Consider the following 25,075-nt stretch of genomic DNA (forward strand, 5'->3'; position numbering starts at 1 on the left):
TTTTGCCGATATGACATCAAGAAATGTCATCAGTGACGGTGGTTTTACTTCACTCCTTTCTCAGGTAAAAACGTGAATTGAGAAAATGAACTGTGCAAGGACACTGAAATGACACCGATCATCAAGACTGTCTGGACAACTGCAGAGGCCCTCTGATTCTTACGGATGCACACAATTTCAGCTGGAACCACCACCAGAAGAAACCAATGAGACGCTGGAGCAGAAGCAGTAACAACTGGAGAACATATACAGGCAGGAAGGTATTCACGGTGGTGAGAGGGCAGAAATGATAAACCTCATAAAGACAACATTCTGTCTTAATGTATGGGCTCCCCAAGATTCACAGAGAAGGAGTCCCCCTAAGGCCCATTATCAGCAACATCAACTCAGTTACTTACAGCACTGCTAGACATGTAGCTCCTTTGGTTGGCAACACTCCTCACCATATTCAAAACTCCATCGACTTTGTGAACAAGGTTCCAGGATTGAAACTAGACCCAGATGAAACCATGGTGTCCTATGATGTAACCTCATTGTTTACATGCATCCCAACTATGGAGGCGGTGAAAACCGTAAGGCAACGGTTTACTACAGGACAACACCCTTAATAATAGAACCAACCTCAACCAAGACCAGATGTGCAAACTGCTGGACCTCTGCTTGAACATCACCTATTTTCAGTTCAAAGGAGGGTTTTACAGACAAAAGACTAGCTGTGCCATGGGCTCACCAGTATCTCCCATTGTGGCCAACCTCCACATGGAAGGAGTAGAGAGCAGAGCCCTGAGTCCCTTCAGAGGGACAGCACCAAGCCACTGGTTCAGATATGTGGATGACACACGGATCAAAATTAAAACACAGGAAGTGCAAGCTTTCACAGAGCACATTAACTCAGTGGACAATACCATTAACATGAGAGGACATCAGGAACAACCGCTTGGCTTTCTTGGACTGTGCCGTACACATTGAAGAAGACAGGAGCCTCCACACTGAAGTATACAGGAAACCCACACATACAGACCAACACTTACTCTGTAACTCTCACCACCCACTTGAACATAAGCATGTTCGTATTTTGGATAGGGAGGACAGGTCGTTTGAAAGAGGGGTGAAAGAGGCTATTTACGTTAAAGAAGAAAAACTATCCCTCAACAGAGGAGGAGATCTACGACACCACTTATCCCTCACCTGTAATGCTATCCTTTCATCCCTTCACAGGAGATTTAACAACCATTCACACTGGGCCGCATGTGACTCCAGCGACTCTAACGACTGTCGTTACAACAGCCAGGAGAACTAATAACCAAGTGGCATGAATGACCTTGATGACGATCCCACAGAGGTTAAATACCTGGGATTCCCCACCAGTCTGTCAGAATGAAAGAAGCCTCTTGGCTGAGAGGTGAAATGTCTTCAAGAATCTACAACCAAGTCCAGTTGCCCTCAACTTAACCCCTCTTGGATAACCATGACCTGGATGACTGATAATCTTTGCGAACATTCTGTCTTCAGGGTAACCATATCAGTCAGACTCCAGCACCTTCCACTGAAGATTTAAGAGTCCAGTGGCCGTACCTTTTTGCCCAAAGGAGTATTGACTGTCACTTTGAGTTACTAACTGACATTAGCGTGTTGCCTACCTTGGAGCTATCCATTTAAGAATGTGGACAACAAATGGAGAAGTATTCAAGAACAAAAGCAAAGAACACAGATGTACAGTCTGTCATTTGCCAGTGTGAAGATGGGGAGTTGACTCTTCACGTCATCCACCTGCTGATGGCCTATGATGAGAGAACACAGCGACTGATACTCCTTGCTGATGTAAGTTTTATTTAGCATTTTTTATGTCTACTATGATTGTACACACAATTTCATTCCTAATTTGGATACCATTGTCCATGTTCTACAGATGTCTGCCACTGCAGCTGATGTTGAGTGCACCCTGACCTTCCCAGCCAGTCCACGACTGATACTGCTGGGTAAGTGTCACATAAGCAAGGCATGGAGCATAGAACATAAGTCATTCTGTCTGTCTGTCTGTCTAATTTCTCTCTTTCTCTTTCTGTCTCATAAACTTTTGTTTGTTGTGCTCTCCCATGGATGTTCTTTCATCGATGTTGTTTTTGCCATCTCAAGTCATGGAAAGTAATGATTTGCAGCAGTATAACTTATGATACTCAATGTAAATAGAGTAAAAAAGGGAAAATATGTTGCTCAAAATATCATGGGGTGTGTTGTAGCCAATTCTAACACCTTAAAATGCCTGGATAGGGCCCTGATACCCATATTTGTTACTGTTTCGGGACATTAACTATAACTGTTGTCTGCGTCGGTTGCTGGTGACAAAGTCACAATTGGACATTGGGTGATCAGTATTGAAAGCCATGTCATCTGTGAAGGCATCCAACCAAGCTTCATCACAGGGCTTGCTGCAGTTTTCGCTACCTACTATGTGTTCAACTTGCAATAGCAAGAGGAAGCTGCAAGGATGCTGGAGTTTGTTCAAAGGTAAATCCTCTGCTAGTCTTAAATATTGTAGGGATTGTAGTTGCCCCTCTTCCCAGCTCTGTTCAGAAATGCTGAGTTGTCAAAGTAATGTCGCAAAAAAGGACATATCCTTCTGTTTATCCAAGTTATTTGATTTCAGTTGTAGCTGATTGTTGTTTTTACGACAGAGTATTAGGGACACACTGAGGGGAAACAATTCTGAGATTTGGAGAGTAAAAACGTAATATTACGAGAAGAAAAAGTCGTAATTTTACACGAAAAAGACATAATATTAGGAGAATAAAGTTGTAATTCTAGGCTACGTATTATTTTAGAGGGGAAATGTCAGAAGAGAAGCCTGCCGCCTGCGTTAAAATGAGGAACGAAACTGTAAACCTGTGTTTACTCAGCAAGCAAAACTGCATTTATCAGTCGTTTAATGATAAGATGATTAAGTAAAGTTACCTGTTGACTGATGTGTGTGGCACGGCACGACGCCTGAGACAAACAGTTGCCGGAAGAAGGCTCAGGCCGCCACTGTCCTCTGGCCCCTTTTGTTGGTTAATGGTAATATATTTTTCCTAAAATTGTGGGGTTTTTCCTCGAACTTTTACGATTTTATTCTCGTAATATTATGATTTGTCTCGTAAAATTACGAGCACATTCTCGTAATATTACGACCTTATTGTTGAAATCTCCGATTTTTTCCCGCAATGTGGTCCTAATGATTCGTCGTATGTTTGCCCTTTTGCACGTTGCAATTTTTATTTTAAACTAAAAGCAATTGAAGTGATTAACCTGTTTGCATAAATGCATTTTCTTCTGGTTTATTTTGTTACTTTTCAGTACACCACGTTCAGTGTGCCACTTAGTACTGTGTCACTTTGAATATTAAAGTGCAAATTAACGCCAGACCACTCTTGTGAGTGTGCTACCTTTTAAGATTAAAGGACATAGAAAAGTAAAAACATGCCAGGCTGGCATTGGTATGATGTAAGCAACACAGCTACAACTAATAAAATTGATAACGGGTGTGTTAGATTTACAGAAAGTGTGCGAATGGTCAAGCATTGACAATAGTCATTAGTATTGGTGGTGGTGGGGTGGCCCCCAGTCAAATTTTGCTTGGGGCCGCATAAAGCCTTGGGCCGGCCCTGGGAACAAGTATGTGTGTTACATTAACACTACAAAGATCTTCTTGAAAGCGCGTCATGTGTTAACCCGGTGCGTGGGATAGTGCGAACATCTGTAGATTCACAGAAAGAGGTGATGGGACTCCCGCAGACATACTGACCATGTTGAGAAAGATTATACAGCTGGTCAGTGTGTCCTCCACGGCTGGACCACACACAGAGGACGACTCATGTCAAAGTTTATAAATCAGAAATCGTCGCTGCCATATTTGAAACGTTCCCATGCTTGCCATCGGTAGGTGTGATTTTAATTTTAATGAATCAATATTTGCGAAGCGGAACTTTTATCTTCTGGAGGACGGTACGTTAAAAATTAGCCTTGTTGTAGGCCGGAATGAGAAAGGGATGGAATCTAAACAGCCACGTAGAGCCACAGAGAAAGCCTGTGTGAGGTTAGCATTTAATTTCTCTCCTTGTGAGTCGACCATACGTTTTTAATCGTTTCTCAAGTTGTTTTCCTTTTCGTTTTAAGACGGTCGTATTTGTCGTTCTAAGAGGTACGTGCAGATTTCTGTTTTGTCTGTTTACGTAGTATAGCTGTAAATTCCTAATTTGTCAGCTAAGCTACCTGCTAACTTGAGTTCGCTAACTGGCCAGGTGGGTTCTGTCAAGATCAGAGATTTAAACCAGATAGCTTTAGCTGGTTATTAATCCACGTTTGGTCATCATTATCGACCTGAGCTATATGTTAGTATAATACCAGAGTAAGGGGCTTTTCGGCACTGTTTAGTTATTACATGTCCAAGAAACCTCGCTGTTAGTATTTTTGGCCAAACAGATGCTTATGCAAATAATCAGAGTTCGCCTATAGCAACAGCTACTGGTAGTGTCTTGTCATCTCTGATTCCTGGGTAGGTAGCTGTAGGGGATTCATAAAAACCTTGTATTTTATGTCATTGCTCAAGTTTGACTATGATTGCTACGTTAGCGAAAGCGTAGGACATCGGACCCGTATTGGCAAAAGGCGGCTAAAATTAGCTAGGATACTAGCCAAGGCAAGCTCATCTCAATCCACTTAATTTAGCTGCCCGTGAGATAATGCGCATGGAGTTTGTGAGCGTAAATGACAGTCATGTTCTAATCAGCTTGACGCACCAATGTAGCGAGAGTAGCTTCTCGCCCTCACTTTCGATAGGAGTGGCGGTGTATTATTGTCGTAAATCATAAGAGTGAAATTGTCTGTATGTTTGACGTTGTCACAAGACTTCTGTCATGATAACGTTGAAGCCCCGCCCTTCATCTTGTCAGAAGTGAGATCTATTTTTGCAGGGTCCTTTTTTTAAACCAATTTATTCTTGCTGTTGTTGTTCATGACTTATCTTGGACTCATATAACAACAGCAACGATAATTCAACATTATTTAAGCATCAGAGTAGCGACTACGTGTCTCCAACCTCCGGCTGTGTTGCATACGTTGCATTTGCATTAGTTTGGGTTCTGTTTCTTTCTTTTCGACAAAAATTTTACACCATTATTTGTGTATTATTTGTGCCTCCAAATGTACATTTTTAATTCAATAGGTGAGTCTGCTGTCCCGGAAGCTTTGACCCCAAGCCACTTCACTAGTAAAGTGCATTTGAACATGCGTTGAGGTTCAGTTCCGTCGCACATTCCTTCCCTTTTCCATGGGTGCTGGAGCGCGAGCGTCCAGATCCGTGCAGAAATGGAAAACGGTAATGAAGAACCCACGCCAGCACCAACCCACTCGGCTCAGCTGGACGTAGTCTCACAAGCGAAAAACGAAAACGACGTCTCGGATGGAAATGCAGTAGATTTAAAGAAGCCAGGCGGGACCGGCACACTGAGCATCCCTAATGGTGAGTGTTGTGGGTTTTTTTTTTTATTTTATTTTTTTATGGACTTGAGAAGGTCTTTGTAGGTGGACCCGTGCAGTTTAAAGGTTTATCAGTGTGAAAAGTGGGTCCTAGAACATTTGTCATTTCTCCTTTCAAGACTATTCAGCAGTTCCTGTTCTGAAGACTTAGAACAAATGCAAAAAATGTATCCATTTTATGTAGCCACCTTTGGATTGTTTTTTTCATTTTTTTTGTTTGTTTTTGCATTGTGGGCATGTTTATCCCATCATCCAGTTTTGTCTCTGGTCACTCTTTTGATTTTCGTTTAACAACTTTGTCAGGTGATTTGGGATCACCCTATAGCTGTCGCTTCGTATTTACCAGCAAATATCTTTTATTATGCTTAAAACGGTTTAGGTATTTATATTATATAATTATAGATACTTTAGATATTTGTACTTCATGGCGTATACTTTCCATGTAGTGCAAAACGAGATACAGTTCTGTGTTACTACACATTCACTGTCACAGTGTAGCTGGGTATAGAGGATCCCTGACAGCACACGTGTCTCTTTGATCCACACTTAAAACGTTCCTTTTGAATGTGAATGACAGATTGGGTTTCTGGCGCGAGAGCCATCTCTAGTTTGGGTGAACTGCTGCATTTGCTCGATAGGCCTGTTTGACTTGCTCGTCCAGACAGAACTCAGTTGGCTGTCAGATTGTGCAGATGTCACTGGTTAACCTTTAGATTTGTAAATAGGTGCAGCACTAATGTATTAGCTCAGCTGAACTAGGCCTACTTATCTAGCTCCCAAACCTAACAAGTCTGTGATGGTTTTTGTTCTGAACATGCAACCACTAGCCCTCTGTCCTCTTAAGAGTGCAGTCATGTATTTCCTGAGTACAAACTCCTCCCTTATCTTGACAGCAATGGCAAAATCCAGAAATATTTCTTTTGGGGGGGGGGGGGGGGGGGGGGGGGGGGGGGGATTCTCCTCAGACTTTGTAGGCCTCAGTAACACCGTCATTTGACCTTTGTCTGTTTTCCTTTTGACTTTTATGCACATATGGATGAGAGTGTACAAGAGGACGTTTTTGTCGTTTCCATTGTACCGATTTCCTTTGTCCTTCCCTCTCTCTGTCTGTCCCAGGTCACGTGAAAACCGGTCTAGAGCCCAATGGAGATGGTGTGGAGGAGGAGGGGGGTGAGGGAGTTGAGAAGGACAGCCCCCCGAGCGGCGCCCCGCCCCCCGCGCCCGTCCCTCAGAGCAGCAGCGGGCCTCCCGTCACCCCCCCGACCCAAGAAGCGACCGCAGGTGTGGCCGATTTCCATGACAGCCTAGAGAAGTCTAGCACAGAGGGCACTGTTCACAGGGGCGAGGCATTGCAGTCCCTCAGACTAAGTATACCTATGCAGGAGACGGAATTGTGTAAGCATACAACGGATGGTTTACAGAGATCAACCCCCATCCCGAAAAACTACCCCCCCCCCCCCCATCCCCCTCCTCTCTCCTCCTCTCCCCCTTTCCCTTCCCTTTCCTAACGTCTTGTGATCTAATCCACACGATTTTGCCGCAAAGTTTGGCTTCCGAGGCTGACACAATCCCAGTTTTTTGTCTTTGGTGAAACCCCCCTCCCCCTCCCCCTCACCCTCCCACTGCCTCCTACCCCTTGTTGCCTGTATTCCTGTTCAGTCTGCTGTAGATAACTCACAGAATTGAGAGTCCATCTTAGTGGCGACCTTTGTTACTTACTCACTCGTGTTTGTGGATGTGGGGTCAATGGTGAGTTATGGTTAAACGAATCTCCTGTATTCTCCTGAATGTTCTGGATTAACCTGGTTGTCTTTTCCTCGTGGTTATGAGGTGTAACATGGGCGTTTACCATTCAGGAATACACGTTCATAAAGTGAAATGCTTTCAGGGGCAGAGGGTAACCTGTAACGTCAAATGATGTGGAGAACTCTCTGACAGCATTTGATGTCTTGGCTGTGTTTTAGCTCCACAGACGTTTGGCTGAATACACTGGGCATATGGTTTATCTAATCCTAACTAACCACGCCAAAAAAAAAAAAAAAAAACCCCTTCAAACGAAATCTGGTGGGATTGTTATGTAATTCCTCAGACTCTTTGCTTTACCTAGGCGTTTTGGAATGGCTAACCCATAGTTTTTCACTGGATGCTGGAGCTTCTATGGCAGTTTCAGATTATAGCCGCATGCAGAGTTACTCCACGTTAAAGCGATTGACATTGTCAGACATGCGCTGTTTTAGAGTATAAAATCTTGGAGCGATTGCTCGGAACCAAACGGAATCAGACCGTTACCAACTTGAAACAGATTTTCAGCGCAAACTCTGGCTTGGCTGACAATGTCCAGAGCTTACATTTTTTTTGTTTTTTTTTTAGCGGAGTGATGAGGATGCTGCCCGTGTTGAAGCTCTGTTTTCCTTTGTAGCTGTGCGAGAACCTTCCACGGAGATGGAGAACGAGGAGAAGATTCGTCTGGAGGCGCGGCGGCGACTGGAGGAGCAGCTTAAACAGTACCGAGTTCAGAGACACAAGGAGAGGGTGAGTGATTCACCGCAATCACATTAAAAGAGATAACAGACTCTTTTTTTTTTTTTTTTTTCTTTATCTACCTGATCATCTTCTGCAGATATTGAATGCTGTTCAGAGTATGGTGAATTGCAGTCATAAAGTAATATCAACATAGTTTACACGTTTGAAAAAGAAAACGATTCAAGGAGAAGAGATGAAAGTCCGTTTGACCACAAGCGCTTTTGCGGCATACCAAACCCCAAAGCCGTAAGAATAAAAGCAGAGAGCAAGAATCTGTGACTGAAGTGGAAAGACGTCCAATGCCTTTGTTATTACTGGAATGTTTTTAATCTTGCTTTTCAAAAAAAGAACATTTACGAAACTCTGTTTTGACACTGAATCATGGAGTCCCCATTTCTTTAAGTGTGGTGTGATGGCAGTTTTTTTTTTTTTATTGGTATCTCAGTGTTCTGTTGATTGTACTCTAGGCTTTGTCATCATCCCAAATGGGTTTTTTTCAAAGCCTAAATCAGGTCTGAATTGTTTTCCTAAAATCCTGCAGTTGCATAAGACTGTTAACTTGAACGGTTGACTGACCTTACTGCCAATTTACTGCCAATATCCATAAAGAATGTTTTAGGATGGAAAGCCAGCAATGACGTCGTAAAGAATGATTTGGAATGGAAAACTAGTAGCAACCTTCCGTGAGGAGTGTGCCAGTCCAGCACAGATCCGAGTCGGAAAACTGTGATTCACTATAATCCTGAATGTATAGTAGCTCTTCTTTAGCCCTTATTGTTACTGCTGTCACTCTGCCTCTTGCATGCAGTGCATTGTTCAATAACTGGTCTTTGTACGTATTGTGTTCCCCTCTGCTACATTGTTCTCATTTCCACTCTGTTAGTGTTTTAACTAAAGCTGTATTATTGTAGCCTTTAGCAAAAACGCGGAACATGTGTTGTAGTTTTGTGTTCTTTAGAAATTCGTGCTGATCTACACTTACATTATCCACCTGTTAACTGTAAATGTTTTTTGTTTTTTTTGGTAAGTCGCTCTAGATAAGAACGGTTGCTAAATTGATAAATGTGCTGTAAACTCCTTGTGATGTTTTGTAATGGGTTGTAATGTTTTGATCTGTTCTCTGTTGATGTTTCAGTCACATCACCGGTCCACACCGAAGAGTCGCCCCTCCAGCACTCTGGACCCGGAACTTATGCTGCACCCTGAGGCACTTCCACGGGCCAGCGCCGTTGCCATGACGAAAGAGTACTCCTTCCTGCGGACGAGCGTCCCCAGGGGTCCCAAACTGGGAAGTCTGGGAATACCTCCGGCCAAAGAGAGGAAGTCCAAGTCGTCGCGTTCCAGCAAGATCCAAACCTTGGCGGACCTGAAGACCGCGGAGGCCGAGGGCAAGACAGTGGAGGCGTCCGTCTCCGTTTCGGCCGACTCCTCTTTCGGGTCAGTGCAGTCCGTCATGAGTTCCGTTTCCACTGTGTCGGAACTCAGCGTCACCACTGAGACCGACTCCCTGCAGGAGTCCTCTCTCCCAATCAGGGACAACGTCTCTGAGGTGGACGGCAGTGAGTCGGGCCATAGGCACGATGGGAATGACAGCGATAGCTCGTCCTACAGCAGCGTGTCGGCCACGGGCACTTACAACATGCTGTCGGCCGTGGTGAACCGACCGAAGGCTCCCTACACGGTGGAGGGGAGGGAGATTGCTCCTGAAGCAGTGGGGCAGTTCCCCTCGCTGCATGAGGTGCTCCAGGCCGCCAGCGAAGAGCAGCGGATGGCGGACATGGAGCAGGAGCAGGACGGAAGCATAGAACCACGCAGTCGCAGGGATAGTTTCTCCAGCAGGTACAGAATTCCAGAAACTGGTGTAGCTGCCTTTGAGTACGATGCATTTGGGAAATTCTTGGTAGTTCCTTTGTAGCATCAGAAGAGGAATAATTTTTAGTTCTAGAATTCATTCATTGTTCAAAGTTTTGTCCTTGGAACCCCGAATAGAAGTGATTCTAGTCTAAAATTCTAGAATGCACAGTTTCTGGTATTCCTCAGTAACATAGTACAAACTGTTGTTCTCTTGACAGTGTGTCGTTTGGAAGCTCCGTGCTGGGTACCCATGATGAAATGCTACAGGTTCTGAAAGAGAAAATGAGACTTGAAGGCCAACTGGAGTCCCTTTCCTCAGAAGCCAATCAGGTAGCTCTTAAACTCTCTGACACCATAAACCAAATGATGTGTTTGGACAGCACAGGCCCTGCTGAATTCCTGTTTTCAACTGCAAGTTCAAATATTCACTCTCAGAAACAAAGTTGGACAGCAGCCTAGTAATTGACCACTCCAGTGACCCTCAAAACCCAAATCCTCTTAGCTGAGCAAGTGACCCATTTGAGGTCAGGCAGCACACACCATTTGGACATTCCATTTGTTTTCTTCAGGCCCAACGTTCTAGAATTTGATCCTTGAGTATTCCAGCGAACCACGACACATAACAAGAACTCTTGCTTATCTTTCATCAGGGCTTGCTTTAAAATCTTTACTTTACTTTAGTTGCTAGGAGAATAAATTGAAGGAAAGAACGCTGATGTCTCTCAAGGAGCTATAGAATCTCAGAAATGTGTTTAAAATTAGGTGTTCAATCACCTGTAACTCTGGGCCTGCAGTGAAATGGTGAATAGATTATAGAATTAACCACCCTCTGAGTTGTTACGCCTGTAGAGTTGGCGTTAACACACAGCCTGACCCCAGTATCATCCACTGCACTTAGGAACATCTGGGTATGATTATCTCTCCACCATTTGTTGCTCTCCAGGCTCTGAAGGAGAAGACTGAGCTCCAGGCCCAGTTGGCGGCAGTGAACGCCCAACTTCAGGCCCAGGCAGAGCAAGCCCAAGCCAGCCAGGAGAGACAGAGCGCCCTGACTACGGAGGTGACGTCACTGCGGACGAACTGCGCCCAGCTGGAACGCGCCATGGTGGAACTCCAGAGCAACCTGGAGAGCAAAAACGCCAGTTTGACGTCACTGGGCAACGACCTGCAGGTGTCCGAAGAACAGTACCAGAGGCTCATGGGAAAAGTGGAGGAGATGCAGCAGGCTCTGCTTTCTAAGGATAGCACGGGTTAGTGGAACAGTGACCACATGAGATTTATGCATGTTGGGAAATAAGAAAGTCTGTGCTAGATGCTCATCAATTGATTCACTGATCATCCAGCCTGAGTCTTGTCCATGTTTACTGATCATTTTGATAACAGACATGAAGTGCATATCAATTAGGTGGTTACATTTAAAGTGACACTTTTGGTTTCTCTTTCGGTTTGGGAACTGGGGAGCTGTGGACATGTCACAGAATGGCTCATCTTTTGCTTGCTTTACCTTTGCAGTGACAGACCTCCGCCAACAGATGGGCGGTCTTCAGAACCAGCTCCAGCAGGTCCAGTTGGAGCGGAACGCTCTGCAGAGCAGACTGAAGACTTCCCAGGCTGAAGTGGACTCCCTACAGCAGCTGAGACAGTGGTACCAGCAGCAGCTGGGTCTGGCTCAAGAGGCTCGGGTCAGGCTCCAAAGCGAAATGGCCAACATACAGGTCAGTGTAAACAGATGATAAAACCACTCCTGTCCTGCTCCTACTATACTGTAAATGTCAAAGTAACATGCTATTGGCTGATTTATTGGTGAAGGTTTGACGGTCAGGGGTGTTCAGCAGTAAGGCAAACATTTAACAAAACTGTGTTGGTTTTGACTTGAAACAAAACTGTTGAGGGCATTTTTCATGATAATGTGTGCACCTTGAAGTTACTAGTTCTGAACATTTTTGGTTCAAGTTACGTTTAAGTCAAGTTACGTTTATGTCACTCATCTACATATTTGTATGTGTATGTATATATATATGTGTATGTGCGTGTGTATCTGCAGGTTGGCCAGATGACACAGATTGGGGTTTTGGAGAACCTGAAGTTGGAGAACGTGTCGCTCTCTCACCAGCTGACAGAAACCAAACATCGTTCCATCAAAGAGAAAGAGCGCATCGCTGTTCAGCTTCAGAGCATTGAGGTGTCTCTCTAATCTTCTCTTCTCCTTGGTCTTCATCTTAGTTTGATCGGTTCTCTCTTCCCATCACACTTCTACAGCTTATCCTTTAGTCTTCTGATGAGTCCACCAGATAATGACCAAAATGAGGTCTTGAGTGTTTTGTGACCTATGTCTCCTTCCTCTCTCTCTCTCTCTTGATTTCCCCAGGCCGACATGTTGACGCAGGAGGCCGCTATACAGCAGATTCAGGACGCGAAGACGATGGTGGAGGAAGATCTGCAGCACAAACTGGAGGAGTTCGAGGAGGAGCGGGACCATTTGCTCAAACTCGCCAACACGGCTGCTTCTCTGGAACGAGAGCTAGAGCAGGTATGGGCAGCCCATCCAGAGCTCTAGAATGCTCTAGAACTCCTCAACTCCTCTGAACGTTCTGAGCTGATGTACTCTTGTCGTTGCTTGATGGTCTCTGGGATTTCCGCAGGACTTGAGTTCCATTTTTTTTTTAAACCATTACTTCATATTTCAGTCATTATAATGAAATGGACCAGACTTGCTCCTATTAAGGAAGCGGCGCTTTCTTAAGGCGTCGTGGATCAGACTCAAAGGCTAGGAAGCCTGAGCCCACTGACTGTCTATGTGGTCATGTGTCTCTGTAGGTGAAGCTGACCTTGTCCCAGAAGGACGCCCAGTTGGAGGCGTTCCAGCAGGAACACTTGGAGCTGATGAAGCAGCTGACCAGCACTCAGGAGACCCTACAGACCAAAGAGCAGGCTCTCAACCAGCTTGAGGCGCGTTACCTCGAACTGGAGGCCCAGCTGGCTGAGCTTCAGGCCGAGGGGACGGCCAAAGAGGAGACTCTCCAGTACCTGCAGAACGAGAAGATCGTCCTGGAGGTGGCGCTACAGGCGGCTCGGGCGGAGAAGAGCCAGCTGGACGAAGGGGCAGAGAGGCTCGGGGAGGATGTTCTGGTAGCTTCCGACACGCTCGACCAGCTGAAACAGGAAGTGCAGGTCCAAGCCACACAGGTGAGGACTGCAGTGTGACTATGAGAAGAATCAGCGGTGCTGTTTGCTGAAGATGGCAATGGCAGGGCTTGACATAAACTTTGTGGAGTTAGTAGCCGGTCAGAATTTTCGCAGTTTTTTTTCCTGCTCCAAATGGAACCGCATACATTGTAGTGTAAAAATTCAAATGTAAAATTTAAATGCGTCAAGAAAGCACTGAGCGTTAATTATTATACATATAATTTCTTTCTCTTTTCTTGGGACATATCAAATTCATTACTGTAAGAATAGTGTTTGTGTGTGTGTGTGTGTGTGTGTGTGTGTGTGTGTGTGTGTGTGTGTGTGTGTATGTGTACGTGCTTGTGTAAAGAAAACAAGTCATTACTGTAACACGACGCATTCTTAACTCGTCAGTTTCGTAACGCCATCCGTCTGGGCCAAACAATAACGTTTTAGCTGGGCCGTACCCAAAGCCTCCTGCAACCAATCTTTTCCTCCTGCTTTTCCTCTTCATCCTCCTCTTTTTCATTCTTGCGTGTATTCTGTTTTGCCACCGTTTGACCGTTGGACCATTTTTCATGACGTCAATATGTTGCAGTGCGTTGTGTAGGATTACAGTGAACTGAGGTGAAGATGATGTGCATGTGGAGCTGTTGTAATAGACTGCTTAAATGTATTATTATTATTATTATTATTATTATTATTATGATCTTATTACGTTATTACGCAGCACTGCCAAATCTTACCCACATTTGGTAGGTGAGCAGTTGCTAATTTCAAGCGCCCGACCGGATAGACGATCTTTGAGAATCTCATTCAACACTGGTACCGTACGTAGAGTAAAAAGCTAAGGGCAGCAGGTGTCTCCTCTTCATTTGGAAGACAGACATGTCTTATTTCGCTGTCATAACATGATGGCAAATGGACGTGTGGTCACACAGCTCTCTGATAAACCTGAGGGATTGTACCCTGCTTAGTGGAATGTTGATTGAGTGATGCCACGCTCAGGAAACAGACCCATAATCCTCCAATCACCACCCACTTAGCCTTTACACTCCTTGCAGGAGATTTGAACGTTTAACACTTTGTTTTATCCTATTACTGTTGGTTATTATTATTATTATTTATTTATTTATTTATTTATTTTTTGAATGGCTGTTGTTATTACCTTCTCAGTAAGTATGTGAACTGATTGTGTGAAGTGATTTTTAAAAACAAAAAAAACAAAAACCTTTTTACCCCATCTTTTCTCTGCCAGATTGAATCTTTACAACAAGAGAATAACACTTTGAAGAAACAAGCTCAGAAACTTAAGGAACAGTTCATGCAGCAAAAGGTACGTGTGTATATGTGTCTGTGTATATATATATCTGTGTATGTGTATATGTGTGTGTGTGTATATATATCTGTGTATGTGTATATGTGTGTGTGTATATATATCTGTGTATGTGTATATGTAGGTGTATATATATCTGTGTATGTGTATATGTGTGTGTGTATATATATCTGTGTATGTGTATATGTAGGTGTATATATATGTGTGTATGTGTATATGTAGGTGTATATATATCTGTGTATGTGTATATGTGTGTGTGTATATATATCTGTGTATGTGTATATGTAGGTGTATATATATCTGTGTATGTGTATATGTGTGTGTATATATATCTGTGTATGTGTATATGTAGGTGTATATATATCTGTGTATGTGTATATGTAGGTGTATATATATCTGTGTATGTGTATATGTAGGTGTATATATATCTGTGTATGTGTATATGTAGGTGTATATATATCTGTGTATGTGTATATGTAGGTGTATATATATCTGTGTATGTGTATATGTAGGTGTATATATATCTGTGTATGTGTATATATCTGTGTATGTGTATATGTATGTGTATGTGCATCCATTCTCAGAGCCCTCTGACTCCGCGCTCTCTACATGACCATCGCTTGTCTTGCTTTACCTGTACAGGTAATGGTTGAAGCCTACCGTCGAGACGCCAGCTCCAAAGACCAACTCATCAGCGAGCTCAAAGCTTCCAAGAAACGTCTGGTGTCTGAGGTGAAAGATCTCAAACAGGAGCTTCTGAAGACGGAGGGAGAGAAGAAAAGTGCAGAGCAGGAACAGGACAGACTCCAGAAGGAGGTGGAGAGAGTCCAACATCAGATTCAGAACTTGGAGGCCCACCTGCAGTCTGTGCAGGCTGAGAGAGACCAGCTTGACTCTCAGATACAGGTTTGGCTGCCTTAACGCTGCTTGTCTCTCTCTCTCTCGCTCTCTCGCTCTCTCTCTCTCTCTCTCTCTCTCTCTCTCTCTCTCTCTGTCCATCTCTCTCCATTTGTCTTACTCTCCCTCCCTCCTTCAGGTTGGATCTTGGTTGAAAACTGTATATGTTACTTGTAGAAAGTTTAGATCAGACACAGGGCAGTATCTAACGTTAGTGTTGTGAATAAATGTTATATAGTTTTGCCACTCTGTATGTCAGCTGTTTGTCTAGTGTCTGTAGTTTGTGCACTGCCAAATGACCTCTCTTATGGCTAACTGTTACAAATATGTTCATGAGTAAGTAGATTAATTCAAGGATTAAATGTGGTCCAAATGTGTCCTGCTGGTTTTCTAATGACAGAATGAAAGAAAATTTAAGGAGATTAGCTTCTTGAACATTTTTTTTTTTGGCATGAATATGTCTGCACTGCTAGCAGCTTTCTGATATAAAATGCAGTAGGACAATTGTTGCTAAAGTTCTTTTGTTGATGTTAATGGTTTCTGCATGAATCTCCCAGTCTCTCCAGTTTGACCAGAGCCAGCTCGCCGCTGCCACAGAGGAGAATGAGAACTTGCGCAAACGGGTGGAGCAGATGCAAGAAGAAGCCAAGAAGTGAGTCACCACGGAGACAGAACCTTCCCGTTATGGCGACCGGAGTGGTTACCATAGTGATCGTTCTTGACTGTTCCATTATGTAATTGTTATTTAGAACCGTATGTGTAATTGACAGGACAAGTCATGAGAATTCCGCCCAGATTTTTTTAAACGAATCCCTCATGCATTTTTCCTCAACCCCTTCTGTTTTCTCCCTGTCTTTCTCTTGTCTTTCTCTCTCTCTTTTTCACTTATCCTTTCTGTCTCTCTCTCTTTTCTTTCTTTATCTGTCACTGTCCATCTCTTGTTTCTTTCTTTGTTTCTTTCTTTGTTTCTGTCTGTCTGTCTCTCTCTCTTTCTCTCTCTGTCAGAGCAATCACGGATCAGAAAGTGAAGATGAAGAGGCTGGGATCAGATTTGACCAGTGCTCAGAAAGAGATGAAGGCCAAACACAAGGCCTATGAGAACGCTGTGGGGATCCTGAGCCGCCGGCTGCAGGAGGCCCTGGCTGAGAAAGAGACAGCAGAGGCAGAACTAGTCAAACTCAGAGCACAAGTCTCAGAGGGAGGCAACAACCAAGCTCTGCAGGTAGCATAGTCCACCAGCCGTACATGGCTGCAGTGGCCTCGTGACACCCCCCCCCCCGCACACACACAAACACACACACTGCAGTGTTGAGACCGAATATGATAAAATAATAAATTATAAATTTTAAACTTGCCCAAGGGATTGGTCTGAAATTAGGGTGTGATTCTCCTGCTTTTCACTAGAGGGTGCTAGTAAGGTGCCATTGTCTTTAATGAGGAAATATATTTAAAAAAAGCAATTTTGAAGATTGTGTGGTCTATGTCAGTGGTACTGCAGTGGACTGAAGACCCAAGACTCATGGAATAAGTTTAGGTTTTGTTAAGTATTTCGTTTAAAGTTTGTTTAAGTGTGTGAGAAGAGCTGGTTTAACAGGACTCTGTGTGTGTGTGTGTGTGTGTGTGTGTGTGTGTGTGTGTGTGTGTGTGTGTGTGTGTGTGTGTGTGCGCGTGTGTGTGTGTGTGTGCGCGTGTGTGTGTGTGTGTGCGCGTGTGTGTGTGTGTGTGCGCGTGTGTGTGTGTGCGCGTGTGTGTGTGTGTGCGTGTGTGTGTGTGTGTATGTGTGCATGTGTGTGTGTGTGTGTGGCAGGCCAAAGTGGAGACCCTGCAGTCAGAGCTAGAGGCTGTGAATCGCAGCAAAGCCATGTTAGAGAAGGAGTTACAGGAGGTCATCTCTCTCACCAGCACCGAACTGGAGGAGTACCAGGAGAAGGTCCTGGAACTGGAGGACGAGGTACGCATCCAGGACGAAGCTTTGAAAATAATAATAATAATAATAATAACACATCACTGTGCTCTGACGTCAAAAGCACGTTGTAAGAGGAGGGCTTGATCCGTTCTGCCTGGCGTGTGGAGCCTTTGGCTGGAAACAATGGGAGTGTGTATTAGTCTGAGCTTTGGGCTTATTCTGAGCCTTGGCCTCCTATGCTCCCATTGTTCCCAGCTAAAAGGATACTGTTCGAAAACGTTTTTGAAACTCTGCTGTCCCAGCAAATGAAATGCACCACCCCTCCTTCCACTGTGGCCTTCCACTGTTTTAAAGATAAGAACCTGATGGGTGGAGATACCAAACATGGATGAATCTTCAAGTGCCAAACGTATTTGATTTAAAGCCATAGCGTAGTTAGATGTAAGACATTTATGTCCGTGGTCCTGAATGGGAAACGTATGTGTGTGTAGCTTCAGGAGTCCCGGTGTTTTAAGAAGAGGATTCGACGTCTGGAAGACGCCAACAAGAAGCTGGCTCTTGAGCTGGAGCACGAGAAAGGGAAGCTTGCAGGCCTGGGGAAGTCCCACAGCGCATTGCGGGAGCATGCCAATATCCTCGAAGCTGCGTTGGCCAAGAGGGAGGCAGATCTGGTCCAGCTGAATCTCCAGGTGCGGAGAGGAAAGCAGATGATTTGGGGTTTTTTTTTTGTTGCTTTATCTTCTAAACCACTTATTTTCAATTGTTCAATTGCCTCCTGTTTCTCTTTAGCCCTGTTTAGCCCAGCGTAAGGTGATGAGCATAATTGCAACGTTTTGATGTAACTCTGAGATAATGGAATACGGATACATGTGTGTGTTGATCTCTGCAGGTCCAAGCGGTTCTGAAGCGTAAAGAGGAGGAGGACCAGCAGATGAAGCACTTGGTTCAGACGTTACAGACGGCTCTAGAGAAAGAGAAAGCCAAAGTCAAAGATCTGACAGAACAGGTAACGGCATGTTTTCCTCACACTTCCTGCCATTCAACCACTCTGCTGCAAAATCACTCTACATTACTGAAGCCCTCTACTGTAACTTTACCCTACATCACTGAATGCCTCTATTATAACTGTACTCTACATTACTCAACCCCTCTATTAGTACGTTACTCTACATTACTCAACCCCTCTATTATATTAGTGCTCTACATCATTACTCATACTTGTAGTACCCCAACTGCTACTGCTGAGAAAACTACTATCACCCTTACTGATACTATAATTGCTACATCCTTTAGTATTATTACAGTGGGGTTTTTTTTGTATTATGTATCTTTTAATCCTCTGAATACTCTCCCTGCTCTTGTTACTAATGTTGCCTCTACTGTTACTATTGCTCGTAACACTAATGCTACAATATTACTCTCACTCCTGCTGGCACCTTTACTGCTGTTCATTGTTTCACTATGAGCACATCTGTTATTGATGCCATCAGTGATATTTAAACTGTTACCCTTACTCCACCATTGTTACTGTACTCCTGTGACCAGTACCGCCTGTACTCTCATCCCATTGGTCGGTTCTCCCGTGAGTGTGAGCAGAGGCTGATCTCTCTCTGTGGGTCTGTTTATCAGGTGGCAGAGGCCAAACTGGAGGCTGGTCATAACCGCAGACACTACAGGGCTGCCCTGCTGGAGCTGAGTGAGATTAAGAAGGACCTGCAGGCCAAGGAGGAGCTGGTCAAAGCCCTGCAGAGTGAGGCGCGGACGCTGGCGTAAGTCTGGGACCCCCTGCTTTCCTCACGCAAGCGTTTATCAAACCGGATTAAGGGAATTTTTTTTTTTTCCAGAACGTTCTCCTCTCCTGCTGGCTTGTTCTTATTGCGTGCGATGACTTGACACTACTCTCCCTTCTTCTTCCTTTCTCTTCTTTTCATTCTTTCTCTTCTTTCTTTTCTTTTCCTCTCTGCCTTTCTGCCTCGTGCTCTTTGTCACATATTTACACTCTCTCTCTCTCTCTCTCTCTTTCTCCCTCAGTTCTCAGGATGAAAAACACTCTCAGGAGGTGTCGAGGTTTCAGGAGGAGCTCTCAGAGGCTCATGCCCAGCTCCAGATCCTGCAGAAACAGCTGGATGCAGAACTCAACAAACAACCTCTCACCAACCAGGAGGTGCAGTTTACCCCCTTCAGCCAAACAACCGCATATTCAGTTCAGCCAGGGACTGTCCCACTGCAGACTATATGCAGACACATGAAATGCTTTTTGTTTTACTTTTATCACTGTTTTAAGTCCTGCTGTATGACTGCAGTATGGAGGTAGATGGTATATGCTATAGTGTGAAATATACTGTATTGTGGAGGTGTATGGAGTATACTTGAGTTTGGAGTGTTGATCCAGGTGAGGGGTTTGTAAGAGTGTACCTGTGCTGCAGGTGGAGGACCTGAAGTGGCAGGTGGAGCAGAAGCAGATGGAGCTGGAGACTCAGAAACAGCAGATGGAGATGGCGGAGCAGTGTAACCGCAGAGAGATGGACAGCCTCCTGGACACGCTGCAGGTCAGAGACACGCCCCCAGATCTGAGGCCCCACCCACATCCTCCCAGCGCCTCGGCCGCTGGCCTGAGCCTTATCTTAGGGACATGACATTTACTGATCACACCTCAGATTTCAGATTACAGATCTCCTGTTACGTTTTCTACAGCAGATTAGACGCTCCCATCCAGAGTGGATTTCTTCAGGTCGAGCCAGAAAGGTGTCGTAAAGACACGCTTTTTAATGGTTGCACTGGAACTGCATCTGAGCTTTTGTGTAAAGACCAGAACATTTATACAATTTAAATGTCCCTGCTTCTCAGTTAAAGACATGAGGACAGATTGGCTTGAGTTCAGGGTTTGGGGAGGTTTGTATGAGATTAGTTACAGACTCTATGCATTTTATGAGCACTGAGCTATAGGCTTATACAGGCCTGATGTGTTCTTTGTAAGCCGAGCTGTAACTGTGTTTGTTTGTTTGTTTGTTTGTTTGTTTGTCGCTCTGTGCAGAGGATTAAGGTGGAGCTGGAGATGGTGCAGGAGGAGCTGAACGGCACGCGGAAAGATAAGTTCATGCTACAGGCTAAAGTGGGAGAGCTGAGGAACAGCATGAAAACGGTCCTGCAGCAGAACCAGCAGCTTAAACTGGACCTCAAACAGAACCGGACCAGAAAGGTACCACCCTTTGTTTGACCTCGGGCCTTTTGGAACCTTCACAAATCTTGTATTTAGATTAAATTTTGTATTTTTTTTGGTAAATGAAATGTTTACGGATGTTGCTGTATCATACGAGGAATTGGAAGCCGTCCTACTGCTAGGCTACTGTGAATGCAGGCTTTTGCTCCAGCTGTGCTCACACACCCCTGATCCTGGGGTGTGTGTAAGAGTAGAATAAGACAGCCAGATCACACAGAGGAAGAGATTTCCCACAATTATTCACCTTTGCTTTGACTTTGCCGTGACCTTGCCATACTGCCACCATTGAGAAAGTTGGTCACTCAGAAAATCTCTTGATGTTTTGACCGGAATCTCCAGATGTGTGTTGTGATGAAGTTTTCATTGTGGTAACATTCTGCTCCCCTTCTTTATGATTTGATTTGAACAGAGAATGGAGCTGAAAGGAGATTCAAACCCAGTCACACCAGTAAAGATCCCAGACTGCCCAGTACCGGCCTCTCTATTGGACGAGCTTCTGAAACCAGCAGCATCGGTCAACAAAGAACCACTGAACAACCTGCACAACTGCCTTCGTCAGCTGAAGTGTGTTTGGCCCCTCCCCTCTTCATCACACACACACACACACACACACACACACACATGCACATATGTCCAGTCTAATCAGCTTTGATCTTGTAAGTGAGCCCCTTGCAGTCATTGGAGGTGTGTTAGACTTAGACATGTGTTTGTGGCAACATGTGTGCAGCCAGTCACTGCATTTTTCTCAGAGAGTGCACTTTGGAGCGATAGCCAAGTGATGTAAAGTGTTCTTTTTACAGTGAGCAGTTTTTGGTTTGAACCTTGAACCCTGTGCTGTCAGTGTCTGATACTGAACAGTTTACATAAGACAAATGAAAAATATACATACACAGATAGTAAAATCAAGGTGATAGTTTTATCTCCCTGAGTTAAAATGGAGTTTTTAGCATTAAACACACTATGCACGCATAAGGTTTCTTCTAGATAAACTCTCTGGCATCATCACTAGTCCAAAAGAGCAGCTTTCAGAAGTTTGTATGTTGAAACAGCTGTATGTACAGTATAGACACACGCGGATGAAGTGAAACGTAATGTGTGTGGTTTGTGTACAGGGAAGAGATGGACAGCCTTCAGAAGCAAATGGAAGAACACACTGTTACTGTGACATCATGGACCAATCCAGAGGAGGAGCTTGCCAGGCTCGGTGTCCATGACAACGGTTCCCGTCCAAAGGCCAATCAGGATGACAATGACATCACAAAGAAAGAGGCGGAGCCATTGTGATATCCGGGAGAGAGGATGAAGTGACTGTTACTGGGAGAACGTGCTTTTGTTCATATGGGCACTTTCTTTTAAAATCCCTTCTTTTTAATTCTTTTTTTTGTTGTTGTTTTTTTCCATTTCTTGTAAGCGGCCAATATTTGGCCCTTCCTCATCTATACGAAGAATGTTTGGGGTAAAACGTGTGGTTTGTGGGGTTTTTTTTTTTTTCCCTCCCAAATCACAGCTGTACTAGTTGTTTTTGTTTGTTTAAAATTATTTATGGTTTGAACAAACTATTCACAGTATATTAGAAAACAGGAAGAAGGGCATTTGATGTTTCTCCTGTTACTGTTTTTTTTTGTCTTAGCACAATCAACAAAACACAGCTAAGCTTTTTTTTTTATAATCACTAGGTTGTCTGAAGAATTTTTCACAAAGTTTGTGAAACGTACATTTGTGATGTTTATGTTCAGCAGAGATTTTCATTCTTTCCTCCCCCCCCCCCCCTCTTTCTTTGTAGATTTTCCTCCCTTTCAAGATAAGTAAGAGCTATGTGATAACCTGGCTGCTTGAATATCACAGGTCTTTACCTGGAGTCGTTATTAAAACTCATGCCCAGTTTGTCAGTTCTGACACAACTGTTTTGATCTGTTCTTCCACTTCTCCGTGCCTATGAATGAGTGGTTCCACTCATTCCTCTTTCTTTTCTTCCTCCTCCTCTTCCATCCAAGCCAATGATCGTCAGACTTCACCGGCTGCTACAGACTAGGCGGCAACGTGGTTAACCATCTCTCTGCTGTGTGTCATGTAGCCTGTGTGACTGTTATCTCTGTGGCAACCATTGTCTAGGTTTGGTTGCTGCGGCGATGCAGCGGAACTCCTTCCCTATACCACAAATAATCCATAATAATACAGTTTTGAGCGTCTCAGTGTTTTTTGCCAATACTGGATCACCGGACTAAAAGACCTTCAACATGAGGTCTTGGCTCTTCTTAATACTGTAGTAGATTCTGTTTGGCCCAGCCCCTCTCCTCTCCTCTCCTCTCCTCCCCTCCCCTCCCCTCCCCAGTCTGACTTGGACTGTACTAGCGATGACTGATTGGACTTTGGAAGCACTTTCCATTGTGATGGGGGGGGGGCTTTTGATTACTGTTAAAGAAATGCATTGCTTGAATGAACTTGTTAATATTTCTATTGAAAGAGTGTGGTGGATATGCAACATAGGTTTGTGAAACTGACTCTGTTTTGAAAGAATCTGCATTGTTGAGTGTAATATATATAAAAATGATAAATATTACCATGTGTATATGAAAGATATTGACTGATATTGCACAACTGATGAAAGAAGACTAAACCAACTTGCTGGGAAAAGAGGTGTATAAAATGTCTTTCTGCTCAATGTTTTTAGTTTCTTTTCTTGAGGGTGGTAAGTGCTGAGAGATCTGTGTCTCCTCCTCATTGTTACTTTTGGTTTTTGTATTTCTGCACTTTTTTTGTTTTGTTCATCATCCAAAGCTGTCATGATTAACTGTCTTTCCACCATAGCCTTATTCTAAGGGTCTGACACAAATCTTGGCATATGTAATATATTTAAAGAGTAACAAACCCTTTCGCTGTCTTTTGATGTGTATAATCTGTCAAGTTATTTAACTGCGTGGCAAGATTGAATGAAAGAATTTCCGACGTGTGTGTGTGTGCGCGTAAAGCAGGCTTTAAATCACTCTAAGAATGCCATCATATCCTAAACCTGGACACATCTGTCGCTGTCTTGGGACAAGTTTTTGTTTTAACTACTGCAGGGGATGTATGTTGTTGGAGAGTCAAAGCTTTATCTGCTAACTAACGTCTGTTTTAACCTACTCTAAACCAACCATTGTTCTTTACATCAAAGGGAAAATACAACATAGAGACATGCCATGTATCATCCTTTCTTGGCAGTGAAGTGACATGTCAGTCAGTATAAGCAAACACTTTTGTCTGGTCGTTCTCTGTTTGGACTACTGACTATTGCTGACACAACAGAGAACTTGTATGACTGCATTTTTTTTATTCAAAAGGGGCAAAATATGACTGCTAATCAAGTGACTGTACTTGTATTTTGAAACCTATTTGTTGTATTAATCCCATAAAGAATTAATGCCATGTAGTTATTCTGTTTCAGTTTCTTTAAAGACATTTTTAAAATGGTTCAGATGAAGTATGTACTCTTGGTTAAATTGCGTTCAAAATATGATTAAGAAATGCGTTTTCTTTTGTCTTTATCAGGCTTCTCAGCCTACAGATTGTTCGTCACGCCATGTAGTTTAATGCGTATCGTTTGGATTGTAATTATCAGAGAAGACCAATACGTTTCGCCGGACATACCTACGGAACTGTTCACTGAATTAATCGAATTTAATGCAGGGAAGTTAATGGAATGTTGTCAGGTGATGTCATAACTTCATAAATATTGGTTGGCCCTCAAAACTCAAAAAATAAATTGACATTGATTCTGTTGCATTTTTTCCAACTTGTAAAATAAAACGAAAGTTTTAAAACGTGGTTTATTGCTTCTTGAACTCTGGATAATTGCTGTAAAACACAACACAGTGCAATTTGCATAAGATAGTACATTTGTTTTCTTTTCTCGGTGTCGCATAAAATAACATTTTTTGAGAATATGTAGGCCTACATATTGAGTTATAGGGGTGTTGGTCGGTGGCGTTGTTTAGTACAGCCTTACTATAGGCAAATTTATATTATGCCGGGGTGTTTAACTGCTGATCTGAGATCTGATAGTGTGGTCTGAGTCTGCGAAGGGTACTGGTAGAGCTTTCCCTTTCACGCCGATGTTGGAGCAGCGCTCCATACAAAAATCCCAGCATATCCTCAAAAAAACGGACTTCAAATCAATGGCAACGTCCTCTCAGTCATAGATTAATTAAATTAGATTAGGCTTCATTTTCACAACATTTTGTATTGTGATAGAGTAAGGCGTAAATTATAAGTTTGATCGGCTATTCTACTCTCTTTGATCTGCAGAGATTGTGTACACCCAACACCTAGCCGGAAAAGTAGTTCAGAAAATAATTTTAGGTTTTTCATTTTCAGTCTGGCATCCGAGCGTCATACCAAAAGAGGGTCCTTTTCTGAAAACATTTGAAAGCGTCGCGGCGAATGAAGGTGGACGGTCCGCTAAGAGGTGGGCATGCACGTGTCATTGTTCATTTAAGTTATGAAGTATATTTTTCAGGTGTGATATACCTTGAGATTGTAAACAACTGCACACATATCGTGTGCCAATTAAAAACCTGAGTGCATATTTAATACTGAGGCTAACGCTGTTAGCAAGGTAGCTTAGCTAAATTACTGACCTAAGTCACAAACTTCACAGCGATTTTTTAAATTGTTAAACAGT

At 43.6% G+C, this 25,075-nt stretch overlaps 1 protein-coding gene across 2 annotated transcripts; it reads left to right on the forward strand.

Annotated features, from left to right (window-relative positions):
• Positions 1-4,048: 4,048 nt before the first annotated feature.
• On the forward strand, positions 4,049-24,117 carry golga3 (golgin A3). Of its 2 annotated transcripts, none has more exons than XM_030791235.1 (24): positions 4,049-4,177; positions 5,201-5,497; positions 6,631-6,909; positions 7,934-8,046; positions 9,173-9,876; positions 10,110-10,221; positions 10,835-11,141; positions 11,404-11,606; positions 11,936-12,073; positions 12,260-12,421; positions 12,709-13,077; positions 14,315-14,392; positions 15,035-15,298; positions 15,847-15,941; positions 16,295-16,511; positions 17,097-17,240; positions 17,687-17,884; positions 18,085-18,201; positions 18,825-18,964; positions 19,227-19,359; positions 19,622-19,744; positions 20,230-20,394; positions 20,825-20,979; positions 21,528-24,117. In XM_030791235.1, the coding sequence occupies exons 2-24, from the start codon at positions 5,344-5,346 to the stop codon at positions 21,697-21,699; spliced, it is 4,542 nt and encodes a 1,513-aa protein (XP_030647095.1). In that variant the 5' UTR covers positions 4,049-4,177; positions 5,201-5,343; the 3' UTR covers positions 21,700-24,117. The 2 variants fall into 2 exon arrangements, with proteins under 2 accessions (XP_030647095.1, XP_030647096.1); XM_030791236.1 differs by having other exon boundaries at positions 6,631-6,795.
• The last annotated feature ends 958 nt before the right edge of the window (positions 24,118-25,075 follow it).

The sequence above is a fragment of the Chanos chanos genome, chromosome 14, assembly GCF_902362185.1.
Source record: "Chanos chanos chromosome 14, fChaCha1.1, whole genome shotgun sequence".
NCBI lineage: Eukaryota > Metazoa > Chordata > Actinopteri > Gonorynchiformes > Chanidae > Chanos > Chanos chanos.